This window comes from Amblyomma americanum, chromosome 11 (genome assembly GCF_052857255.1).
Source record: "Amblyomma americanum isolate KBUSLIRL-KWMA chromosome 11, ASM5285725v1, whole genome shotgun sequence".
Lineage (NCBI taxonomy): Eukaryota > Metazoa > Arthropoda > Arachnida > Ixodida > Ixodidae > Amblyomma > Amblyomma americanum.
Genome location: NC_135507.1, coordinates 73,460,867 through 73,474,110, shown reverse-complemented (window position 1 = coordinate 73,474,110; position 13,244 = coordinate 73,460,867). Strand labels below are relative to the sequence as shown.

The 13,244-nt window shown below is 49.3% G+C and overlaps 1 protein-coding gene across 1 annotated transcript in view; it reads left to right on the top strand.

The window, feature by feature from the left end:
- The window catches only part of RhoGAP100F (Rho GTPase activating protein at 100F), a 110,606-nt gene extending 100,211 nt beyond the window's left edge, over window positions 1–10,395 (top strand). Inside the window, exons 15-16 of the mRNA XM_077642337.1 lie at window positions 1,463–1,661; window positions 3,764–10,395. Of these exons, the coding sequence (XP_077498463.1) occupies window positions 1,463–1,661; window positions 3,764–4,821 (1,257 nt within the window). The 3' untranslated portion in view covers window positions 4,822–10,395. The remainder of the gene's footprint in view (window positions 1–1,462; window positions 1,662–3,763) is intronic.
- The last annotated feature ends 2,849 nt before the right edge of the window (window positions 10,396–13,244 follow it).

The window sequence follows — 13,244 nt, the reverse complement described above, 5'->3', positions numbered from 1 at the left end:
GAGGAAATCACTTTTATTGGCAATCTCAATTTGAACCCCTAGGACGCTGATGTCAAGGCGGGCTAAGACTCGCTGTAGGTGCTTGTTCGGCTCCTCCAGCAAGATGGCCCAGGTAGAGGGAGGAGGATTGGGATAGCGAGGGGAAGCGAGAGTGACGAGACAACAGACGAGACCGTGTTCCATGTTGGCGTATAGGGTAGGGGCTGCTGTATAAGTTTATAGAGGTATAGAGCTAGTGGGGATAACAAGTAATCTGAATGGGATCCTGTGGTATACGAGAGCGTTACGGTTCATGAGGGACGGGTGCGGCGGCGTAAGGTTCGCTAGATGTTAGCGCATGCGTATGTATTGGAGCTTGACAGCATTCTTGATGATCACCCCCTAGTTCATCATCAATGGTCTTGGCCATGGGATCATTGGCGCCCGAGGAGAAATGCCGTGGGCGAGCTGATGTGCTAGCTCATTACCAGTTACTTCCACGTGGCCAGGAATGCTCCGATGGTTTACAGGGTGCGGCTGCGATTGCATGAGTGTTTAATCTAGGGTTGAGCGGAGTTGTAACAAAAGCGCGTGCTACGGTGGAAAGTTTTGAGGGCCTCCTGGTAGTCTGTGTAGACCATGTCGGCTGTTTCTCCTAAGATGTGCTGTAATTTTTAGAATAGGCTGTTTGGATTAGAAGAGCGCTTTTTTGGCCATAGCACTGTTAGTGGTGGTAGTCAACTTTTTAACTATAATTCGCAGTCCCCTAGTTTACTGGCAGGGGTGTATACCCCACCGTAAGTAATATCCATATCAGTTTTTAGAATTTCGAAAACGCAGTTACTCTCTTCACTGTGGCCCAACAAATTCATTTTCACAATCTCACTTTCACGATCTGTTTGTGAGCGCTCCGTGTCGGGCAGGGAAGTGCAACTTGGCCCTGTTCAAGGTGCTGTCTACGGGCTGCACGTGATAACAGCTCCAAGTTCAAGCCCTACTGAAAAATGTATATAGGTTTTAACGGGTCAGCTAATAGGATTATGGCACATTTGGTTTGGCTTTATAGGATGGACGTCCCAAAGCGGCTCAGTCTATGAGGGACGCCGTAGTGGAGGGCTCCGGATAATTTCGACCACCTGGGGTTCTTAACGGGCACTAACAATGCACAGTACACGGACCTTTCACATTTTTCCTCCATCGAAGTGTTACCGTAGTGGGCGGGTTCGAACCCACGACTTGCATGCACTGTGTGCTGTAAGTGCACGGTAATTAACCACGGTTAATGGTAGTTATACGGAGCCCTCCACTAAGGAGTCACTCAAAGGCTGAATCGCTTTGGAAGCTTCATCCTGTAATGTTAAACGAAATGTGCCATAATCCTATTTGTCTCCTATTCAAACCTGTACACATTTTTCAATAGGGGGGGGGGGGGGTGCGCTTAGGTGGAGTTCCTGCGGAGTCTGACGTTGCTGGCTGTTCGCAGTGCACGGCGCTGTTTCTGCTGGACCACCTGAAGCTGGTGAGCAGTCGCAGCGAGCGCAACAAGATGGGCTCGCGGGCGCTGGCCGAGTGCTTCGGACCAGTGTGCGTGTGCCACGCGGAGACAGGGTTCCCCGTGTCCGACCTGCGACGACCTATCGAAGTCTTCGCCTACCTGCTGGACATCTGGCCGCTCAACAGGGGTGAGCCAGGCTTATGCGGACAGCATGCCATATTGCATGTTCTTGGCGTCCGCACAGCTCGTAATGCGAACGCGGACGACAAATACCGCAGCGTTGTTGGTGACAGTACAGTAAGCATGACGGCCACGTAAGTGTTGTTCTCGAAATCCAGCTCTAAACAAATGACAAAGCCGTGCCCAATATACGGTAATTTTTTTGGGTCGCTCTGCCGTAGCGACAGATTCATACCCAGCAATTCTGGACAAAAGCATTTTTGAGCGGGAACGCTTATGAACGCAATTTTTCCATATAATGTAAAATTTCACTATAACAATCAATATATCCGCAGATCACCCGACGGCAGTATTGGTAGTTTTTTTTTCTATTCACGTTTTTGCTATTGTCAAAAGCGTTCCCCGTTGGTTTCCTATGGCAGTCTTAACTGTTCGATGCGATCGATGGAAAAACTTTGAAAGAAAGGTTTTGCTAAATATCAGGATAATGGACCATTACCTTCAATATTTTCGTAAGAGTGTCTTACAGTTTTCCGATTTTCAAAATTTCTGCCCGAGAAAGCTGGACATGTTCTTCGATAAGAAATTTTTAATATTGGAATACTGTAAGGTACTGCTATACATTGACTGCTATAAATATTGAGGGTAATGGTCCGTTCTTCCGATATTTAGCAAAATCTCTATAGTGTTTCCATCGCTCGTATCGATCAGTTAAGACTGCCATAGAAAATCAATGGAAGCGCTTTTGACAATAGCAAAAACGTTAGTAGCAAAAAAATTCAAGCCTGCCGACGGGATATCTGCGGTTATATTAACTGCTATTGTGAAATCTTACAATACATGAAAAAAATGCGCTCAAAAGATATTTCCCGTTCATAAATGCTTTTGGCCAGAATTATTGGGAGTGTTGATCTTCCGTTGAACCCGGATATAACGAACTGGAAGGAGACCTCGAAGTAGTTTATATATAGATATACACCATTATTTGGATATATGAAAAACGAAAACATAAGCTTATTTGTAACAAAGTAGCAACAATACATTGCACGCTCGCGACGCGTCCCTGGCAGTGACGTGCCGCACGCCTGCATGCTGTCAGCCCTTATAAGCATGGTCTTTAGACAGTCTATAGACTTCTTATAGACTCTATTGTTTTCCTATATATATTTCTTTTTGTCTATTCATAGACTATACACTGTCTATAGACAAAGGTCTACTAGAATTGTATACTCATTAACCTATAGATTGTCTGTAGATTGACTACAGGATTTCTGTTGCCTATAGACTGTTCTCTAGGGTTTGTCTATAGAAATTCTACAAACTTTATAGACAGAAGTCTTTGAAAAGTCTATAGACTGTCTAAAGAAATTTTTGTAAGGGAGTGCACTGCTCACTAAGCTTTGCCAGGTCTAACCTGCTTCGCATCGCAGCCGCACTGGACGGTACTTTCGAACTGTCCGCTGACTATCATGAGATGTTCAGATCCTCTTACCAGTACACTCTGAATAGAATGATCACATTAAAATTAAAGAGCAGTTGGTTTCCGCAAAGCCTTGGGCAGCGAAGCAAATCGGGCTGGGGCCGTCGATAGGCTTTGGTTAGTTAGGTTCGCTTCACCGCATGACAGCGATGTGGCGTAGAAGATGAAAATGAAAGCCGCCACCAAGCAAACCCCACGTTCCCCTCGTCCCATTGTTTCTGCCAGCATGTGCCCAAGGCCGCGCAGCCGACTTGTCTCCTCGTGTAAAAAATATGATTCAAGAGCAGCGTTAAGAGAAGCGGTATACTTGCATGGCCGCGGCGAGTCGTTCGATATGTCGAATGATAGGCGAAATTGGAGCTCGATATACAACTCGACTTTCCTATACTTTTACATAGGACTTTAAAGGGGATAGTCTGTGAGTTCGTATAAGATAATTATTCATAATATCCAGCTTCGATATATCCGGGCTCGGTTGTAGTGCCAGAGAATGCATTTCTGGCAGAAACTGTCTGCCTTTACTTAATGAAGACCTTTATCTCCGTTTCTCTCATGTCGACTCCCGTCACACTGGCGAGACAGGCAAAGTGTCGCTGCCCTAACCTGACACGCGATTGTCGATCTCGCAGCTGCGTTCGTGGCCGCCAGCGGCACCGACCTGCGGCCCTCCCTGGGCGCCACCATCCCCACCGGCACGGGAACCACGGGAAGCGGCGGACACGCTGGCCTGACCGGCTCGTCGCTGGCCGGCGGTCCGCCGTCATACCTGAGCAGCTCGGTGTCCTCCACATCCTCGCACATGGGCGGCTCCCTCACCAGCAGCGCGCTGACCGGCGCTACGAGCAGCCTCTACTCCACGGCTGGCATCTACAGCAGCGGAGTGCACACCACCGGCGTCGGTGCCGGCAGCTACACGAGCCGGGCGAGCGAACTCACCGGCAGCGGCTACACCAGCTCGGCCCTGGGCTCGAGCAACACGTACTCCAGCTCCGGCGGCATCGGCATCTCGGTCCCCATCACCACGGTGCCGGGCCTGTCATCGCTCGGCGCGTCCGACAAGCTGACCACCACCGTGAGCGCGCTGACGTCTTCGTCCCCGCCGCGCGACGCGACGACTACGACGACCGCGTCCTCCTCGCTGATGCGGGAACGCCCCGAGCCCCGCGAGCGCTCCGAGAGGCCGGAGCCTCGCGAGCGCTCCGAACACCGGGACAAGTCCGAGCACAGGGAGCGAGCCGAGCACAAGGAGCGCATGGAGAGAATCGAGCAGCAGCACAGGGAGCGTCCCGAGCCACGGGAGCGCTCCATGATCGGTGACGTCAACACGCTCGAGAGAGGAGCCAGCGGTCACCTCCTCAACTCGACGAGGGACAGGGTCAGCGCCATGGGTGACGTCGCGGGCGGTGCCAACTCGGTCGTCAGGGGCACGTCCACGGGTTTCGGAGGACCCAACGGCATCGGTAGCACCGCGGGCATCGGACTGAATGGCGGCAGCGGTGCCGGAGTGAACGGGGGAGGGGGAGGAGCCGGCAACGGAGCGGGAGGAGTTGTGGGGATAGGTTCGTCGATCTCGTCGGTCACGGCGCAGGGATCCGAGTCGAGGTCCAGCGCTGGTGACGCGTCGTCAGCGTCCGACAGCAAGCCGTGGCCCAACCAGAGATCATCACTGCCAGAATCTGCCTGTTGATCCCGTGCCATTGTTCAGTCTCGCTTTCTTGCGTTCTCGTATCATCCGCGCTGGCGCCGCGGCAGAGCACCGAAACCGAGCGACAACCGCCGCGATACGTTCCGTGCGCGGAGGAGCTGTCAAGCTGTCTTATGCCCCGCCTGTGTCTCGGTTCCACGTCCTCCTCCTGGTCGTCGTTGTGGTCTGTCGCCAACCCTACACCTTCCTCCGGGCCCGCATGGAGTTCTACCCCGGGCGGTCTTGTTCTCATCTTCGGTCACGCGGTCTGTTTCCTTTCGTTCTCTATGGCGCGTAACTACTCCAAGCGACAGAGTTAAATCCACACTGATTAAGTTGTAAGATTCCTGCCGCGACCAGACAAAGCCAACTCCGTGCAAAGGCCGCCGATCTCTTGCTCCACCTGCCGTAAGCAACAGGAAGCTTGCCACGGAAGCGGCCGGTGAAAGCTTGCTCGTTGTTCACAGTGTTTGCAAGAGCTAGGGCTCTCGCTGCGCGCATTTGAAGGAACTGCTAGTTTGAAGTCAGTTCGCAAACAGCTTGCGGTGAAGCTAAAACATCTGCGCCGTGTGTGCCACTGAGTCGCGCTCTCCGGTGGGATCGTACACAATAGCCCTGCGGCGCATCGACTCGACTCGCAATATTCTTTGTGGGCATTCAACGGTGGGCAGCCGTTAGCAGCCGGTGGTCAACCGTCGAACGGTAATGAGGAGTTCCGGCTGCGAAGTTCATCGCTTTGGCAATGCCTCGTACGTTTCGTTCTTTCACTGATTTTGTATTGACAGAGGCACGTGCTACGTAAGTGGACAACGCTGCAGCCTTATGGATGCATGGTTTCGGTTTTGCAGGTGAATTTACACCCTGCACGGGAGATTGCATAGTCGAAGGAAAAGCGCACTTGGGTGCGACGAATGCTGTGCTTTCTTTTTTGCAGGTCTTTTATTAGAGCGCTAGCGCCGTGTGACCTATTTTTGTCCTTTACCTTATTTCGCATCAATATAATATAACTGTGTAGGCATCGGCGGCTAGCCCTCCTCAAAGCAAAGAAGCTGCGGGTTTAAACAAGTTGGGCAACCTGCATATTTTAGCAATGCCGGCCGCATCGGTAGATTGTTATCAGTAGACCGGAGGTGCAGTCTGAGTACGTTGACCAATGCTGGCATGATGTCACTGAAGGAACTTAGGGAGAAGGCCCTCGCTATGGAAGCGTGTGTTTCGCAATAACAACTGTGAGATTCCCGCCCATTGTGTAGCGGCGCCGTCTGCATCACCGGAACGTCTGTCAGCTGCATAAAGTGGTCAGCTGCGAGTGGCCTGGCGCGACGCGAGATCGTGAGCTGCGCATGCGCAAGCAGTCTGAGATGGCCAACCGACGAAGGGAGAGCTCTCCCATCCGGCTTTAAAAAATGCGACGTGACGTAATGGCATCTTATATATTCTTTCCTTCCTTCATGGCACGTTGCCCCTACCAAGGGCTGAGCGCATGCGCAACGACGTCCTCGTCGAACCAAGCTTTCTGTCTTCAGAAAAACTGCACCGTTTGCTTTCTGCGTTAACGGGCAGAGACCAGTTATTGTACACTGGCAGGATACGCAGTTTGGCGGTTTGAAAAGAAGTGGTAATGACGTCCGGTTAGTACAATGACCTAGGACGTTGGTAGACAAATCCTGAACCAGTGGGTAAAATGTTGTCTTGGCGGCATTGTTAAATGAGCGTGGTGAACTTGACAGATGAAAGTTTATCCCCACGCAAGCTTCGAGACGAGCTTACACAGCTTCTTTTTTTCACGTCCTGCGTATGATGTGAAGAAACAGACGGTCTAAATCAATGCTCGTTTTTTTTAGCGTGGATAGCAACGACTTTTGTAGTGAAATGCCCCAGAATTTGCAGTCCTCTAAAATGTGAAGTCGTTTGGAAAGCAACTCCCAAGAAAGTGGCACCAGGATATCGCGTCACTTCTGTCTTAGGATGCCTCGATGCCAGCGCCGCCATTGAAAGCGGTGGCATCCCTGGTCAGGGAAGGCGTCATTTTGATCCATAAAGTTTTGCGCGCCAACCTGAGGTGTGAGTAGATTCCAAATTCCGGGCAGTATATTTCCAAATTTCCAATTGTTTTAAGAATTTCGCGTTTCGCAACGTTGTTGCGCTGAATCTTGGCTCGGAGGGACGCAAAATTATGCCTTCAGCATGCTATAGCGCCGCGGCATAATGTCCTGTCTGCGAGCTGAAAGAGCGACGGGTTTTCATTGCCGTGAACTTTAATTGCTGTGTGTGGTGGAGACAGTACCGGCGAGTGCATTCCTATGCCCTTAAGCAAAAGGTTATTTTGCTGTCGTTACGTTAATTTTGCTGTCTGCTCTCGAATATCTGCTGCTGACCAGAGATCACAGCGCCTTATACGCGACAGACTTTGAAACGCACGAAACATGGGCGATGAAGAAACAAATCAAGGAGGGGTTTAAGAAGAGACCAGCGGTAACTCTCTTACTCTAGTGGAAACTTCAACGACGCCAGGGAAAAGCGGGATGGAGGCGAAGTGATCGTGATGCCGCGCGGCGGCGCTGTAGTAGCTTTTGCGGCGTCAACAACGTCGGTACCACCGTCAGGCTTTGCTATCTGAGTCTCGAAGTGGAGCAGACTTTGTACATTATGTTCGAAATGTGAGAGAGTGGCATCTAAGTTCGCTCGCAGCTTCCGGTGGTTGATGCAGGTTGGACGGGGAGCGTTTGCGCGGGCTCCTACAACCCTGAAGAGGTAAAACTTCTCTCTGTACAGACATATATGCGAGTGGCGCCATGTTTGCGGGCTGTTTTTAATTTGAAGTGTGCAACACGGTTGTGACTTTTATCTTGTGGACGTGTCTAATGAGGCGCTGTAAAATGTCCAATCATCCACGCTTTTCTTTTGCTTATTTCTATGCATGATAGTTTCTTTTATCGAATCCAGCCGCATGCCTGCATAGCTGAGACTCAAAGTCGTCTACACGACGCTTCGAAACCGGTGTGTTGTATGCAATGCTGCGAGGTACTACTACAATTCAGACGGTGCCTGGCGGCCCGACCGAAGCCAGGCTGCCACTTCTGCCTGCGTAATCCAGCTGCTTCATCATCGCATTTCCCTTTCACTCGATCAACAGTGGTGTTCAGTGCACGATGCTGAAAAATATAACGTGCCCATTTGTCCTCATACTGAAAAAAAAGAAAGAAAATGGCGGAGGTTTATCGATCGAAGAGAAGTTCCTTTTCTTCGGCGATAAAAGAAGCGGCCATGTACTAAAAGAAGCGAATGCTTTTCGCAGTGTTTTACACTTCATTCATCAACTTCATAAAGGCCGCTTTACAGTCTTTCGTATCTGACACGCGCACACGCAGATGTCACCTTTAGACGAGCATTGAAGAAAAGTAGCTTGAAACACAATTTCCGCTTTGTTTTCAGTCTTTTCCTCGTTTGTGGCTCGCTTGATCACTGAGAGAAACCAAACGCGGCTGGCCCTTGGAGGCCGTCTGAGCTATCGAAAGGTAGTCATGAGCTACGGCTTAAGAATAGCGCTCCGAACATGAAGGCTTGTTTCGCAAAATGTTTCGAGGGGCACTGCGCACGTCATTGTTTCCCTTACTTTTTTATTGCTATTCCTCCTTACAGTGTTCCTTACACTATACACCAGTCAGCATCTGGCTGCATGTTACGTAGCGGTGGAAAGCGTGTACACTACATGGCCAGATCAGACCCCCATCGTACTTGGTTGAAGCAGCGACGAGTATCGTGACGAGCCATGAAACGAGGTTTTGCAATATCTGGCGGTCCGCGCGATTTCGCCCAATCAGGTTTGCTGGTTCATTCGCCGGCAGTACGGGGTCGTCGTGCCCGGACCCTGGTGTATAATACCAAGCGCAAGAAAACGGTGTTATCGACGATGTGCACTGCGTGTAAGCATGGTGCACGTTCGGTGTAAAGTCTCCTCTCCTCTTCCCGACCCCTTACGCACTGTTCTCTTGTAGTGGAGGAAAAAAAAATCAATCGTAGGCTGTTCTACACTCGCTCCGCACCGTATCGACGACAAAGTTGCCGTGGAGCGCTGTATATCGGGCCTTGCGCATTTCGACGGTCATCGTATCAATAGAAGAAAACCTGATGCTGCAAGCATCATGCATTAACGTGAATCTTGCGGTCTCACACGTTGCGTAAATAGATTTCCCGCCACGTTTACCCTTATAATGCGTTCGCCTCGTACCCTAATTTGTCTTGCATGTTAACGACGGTGTATCGGGGTGTCATTCGGTTTTTTTTGTGTTGTGCAAGACTTTCAGCGCATGCGCACCTGGTGCCCCGAGGGAGTGAATCGCGAAACGCACCATGCTAAAACTCCCCGATTACACCTTTCTCTGAGGAAGCCTGCTTCTAGAGAGGAAAAACCAGGCTAAGCACCCCGATAACATCCTTTTCGAAGCTAGCTAATTTTCGTTGCCAAGGAATAATGTTAAACCCTTTCCTGAAGCGCAACGCTGTAACGCTTGGGTGGATAGGTTTCCACTTTTATTCTTTTTTTTTTCGGCTCAATCTAGCCACTGTCAAAACGTCACTTCCGTTTCCGACGACGCCCGTGTACTTGCGCAAGGTTCCCCCTGTATACAAATAACGTGACCCGCCGCACCAACGTTTCCAGATCGAATATAGCCTCCAGGCTTTGTTCCGTGTAAAGTGATGCTAATTTTGTGGCGTTACATGTTGCGCGTGTAGGCTTTTGGTTTCTAAGCGAATACGGTTGCTTTCCGGCACTCTGTCGCATGTACTTACGTTCGTACATAGAGTCGTTAAGAAAAAAGGCAAAGCTGGGGAGGGGAATGTTTTATACGTATACATCGCGTTTTTGCGTGCGTTTGGGATGTTGTGGTTGGTTGAGCGAGTCTTTTTTCACGAGTTTTTTGCTCTCTTTTTATAACAGTTTTTCCTCGGAGTGCATGAGTTTGGGAGGGGTCGCTGTCTCACATTTGGTGACGCAGCTGTACGCAACTTGTGTGAATCCGTAGCAAACATGTGTTTTTGACGCACTAGAACAGATGTTTTCGACTTGCTGCACTTGATGTTGGACAATGTTTTAATTTTTTTTACTCTTTGTTTGGTTAGGTGACTTCGTTTCCTATAAGCTCCTACACCTATGCCCCCAGGTACCGAGGACGTTGTTAGAGATGACTATATAAATATATATATAAATATGAAACCCCTTTTTTATTGTGGCATTGTGGATTTTTGTATTCGCGCCGGTGCCCAGCCGGACGCCCCTGAACGAGGCGCTCGGCGGGGCGGCTTCACACTGTTTTCATTGCGGCGCATATGTATTTCCTGTGCAATGCGGTATGGACCGGTGGCTGCTGAAGCGTGTTATGTAATTTATTCACATTCCTCGAGCGAATGCTGTTGACGAGTGTATACCGGCTGTATCGCGTCTAGCGGAAAGCGAAGGCCGTGAAAGACAATAACAAATCTAATCTGGTCCGCTGACACATTCCTAATCACTAGCGTGGAGTGCATACCTGTTTGATTGATCGAAAGAAACAATAAATGAGTTTGAAAATGGTCAGCAAGTTTCTTCTGTTCTTGTGACGGCAAAAGATTGCAATTTCTTTTCAGTCTTCCATGACAATAGGAGGTCTCACTAAGACGTCCTAATGTTCAAGCCCTCAAACGCAACCCAGAGTTTTAAGGAGGAAACACTTCTATCCGCACACTCCGGATTTCAACTGTGCTTGTCTCTGTGAAGCCTCTCAGTAGCAAATGTTACTCGGTCACTGGGCCAACGGACACCTAAATCGCGCTGTGTGTAGGCGGTGGTGTCCACGTATATAAACTGAGGCAGTTATGTTTCATTCCTTTGCTCAGAACCAGTGCAAGGTTTAGACTCCGTTGATTTTGAGGACAGGAAAGGCGCATATGACTGGCGCCCTGGGTCAACGGACACCTCAATCGCGCTGTGTGTAGGTGGTGGTGTCTACGTATATAAACTGAGGCAGTTATGTTTCATTCCTTTGCTCAGAACCAGCGCAAGTTTTAGACTCCGTTGATTTTGAGGACAGGAAAGGCGCATGACTGGCACCCTGTGTCAACGGACACCTCAATCGCGCTGTGTGTAGGCGGTGGTGCCCACGTATATAACTGTGGCAGTTAAGTTTCATTCCTTTGCTCAGAACCAGCGCAGGTTTAGACTCCGTTGATTTTGAGGACAGGAAAGGCGCATGACTGGCACCCTGTGTCAACGGACACCTCAATCGCGCTGTGTGTAGGCGGTGGTGCCGACGTATATAACTGAGGCAGTTATGTTTCATTCCTTTGCTCAGAACCAGCGCGCAAGGTTTAGACTCCGTTGATTTTGAGGACAGGAAAGGCGCATATGACTGGCGCCCTGGGTCAACGGAGACCTCAGTCGCGTGCTTTGAGGTTCGTGGCGGTGGTGTCCACCTCCAAAAAGCCATGCTCTCGCACAGTATTTCGTACTTAGCAATGCTAAGCCGCCAGCAATTTTTTTTTGCGTCCTGTGCGCGTCGTAACCAAACGTTCTCGGCGTCCTCAGTTCGATGCTGGGAGGACAAATAGTTCTCAAGTATTCTGCAAATGTGTCTAGTTCGGGAAAATGATAGCGCATATTAATCAACTCAAGCTAGCTCATTCTCAGGCACTTGACAAAGTTTTCGAATTATGAAGGTGTTTCAGTATAACGGTTTTTTTAACCTTTACAGATATATATTTTACAAACTAAGGGCGAAACAGTATCGTCTGTGAAGGTGGATTGTACAGCAAGGTAGACACCACGTACGTGATAGATGGTAACGATTAATTAGCTGGAAATAACTAATCAACTTTAAGATTTTTGATTTTAAATGTCAATATAATATTGCGAAATTGAAGGCCGTCAACATCAAAGGTGAGCCCCCTTTTTGAATTTTCTTAATCGGCAGTGTTGTCCGCAATATCAAACTCAAAAATACGCATTTAAAATGTCGTTGAGCTGGCTTTGCCGCAACCCGTAATTATAAAGTGTCGCTGGCATTACTTCTGCATCAAATACGGACGCCGCTTGTGTATTTGACGATATAGAAGAAGTTAACATGATTTTTTTAACGATACGATATTAGAAATACGCATTGTTTGTACAAAGGGCTGTAACTGAAATGTACTATCGGGGACAAAAGTAACTAACTTCCCCTGTATTTTCGGATTAGCCCGTTATACTTAGTGGTGCGGGCTGGGACACATGCATGTTTCTTGTTTCTTTTCTTTCTAGTCCCAATATAATCTACGTAGTTTCGGATTTCGGTGCGACACATGATTGAATTTCGCCCTTGCACCCGACCAAGGACACACCGTTCAGTCTTTAGATTTGTAAGTTTCCTTTAACATGAATGTACATTTTTGCTTGGTCTTGTTATGATCGGGAAACAACTTCCAGCCTCAGTGGATTAACCGGTGGACTCTCCCAGAGGCCGACGATGAGTTAGGAAAGGCGTCGACGCGGCGTTGAGCATTCTGCTGGCTTGGCTTATTTAGGGTGAAATGCTTGGGAGATGGGTCTCTGACCCCACCTTGAGAAATCGAAAACACCTTGTGTCATGGCTCTCTTTGGCCATTGATGCCCTTGCGCCATAAAAATCCATCATCTTCATCATTCTGCTGGCACCGTGTTCCTTCTGATAAAACTCAGTTTCTAGTTACCGCATGTACTGTCCACTTCTCTGCTTTAAGTCCGGTCCCAAGTCGCGGTTCCTTTTCTTCTCCAACATGTCGGACCAATTTTGGCCTGAAAGTTCATCCTGTGGAAGAAGTATATGTCACTTTATATGTCACTGACCGGTATGTGCTCACTCTGTTGCCTACCTCTTGTCTCGGAGAACTGCCGCCGCCACAAGGAAGCGGGGAAAAAAACGCGGAGTTTGAATTTTCGATATCGGAACCGATTTGGATGCGGATTTAAGATATTTTTTAAAGCTAGAAGCTCCTTATTATGCATCCTGGCGGGAGCTGGGCACTGGCTACGTGAATCAGAGCCGCAATTTAGGATGGCCATTTTTGTGAAAAAAAAAAACAACAAAACTGGAAGGCAGACTCAACTTCTCCAACTCACCTATGATGCCAACTAGGATGTCGGCGTTGGCGATGCGGTGGAAGTCGATACGAGCAGCTGCCCGTGTTCACGCTGAGCGGGCACAGGGACCCCAATGGCGCTTGGCTGCTGACCCGAAAGACGCGGGTTCGATCCCGGCCGCAGCGGTCAAATTTCAATGGAGGCGAAATTCTAGAGGCCCGTGTACTGTGCGATGTCAGTGCGCGTTAAAGAACCCCAAGCGGTCGAAATTTTCGTACTACGGCGTCCCTCATAGCCCGAGTCGCTTTGGGACGTTAAACCCCGTAAACCTTGACTGAACGATTCAGTTTCT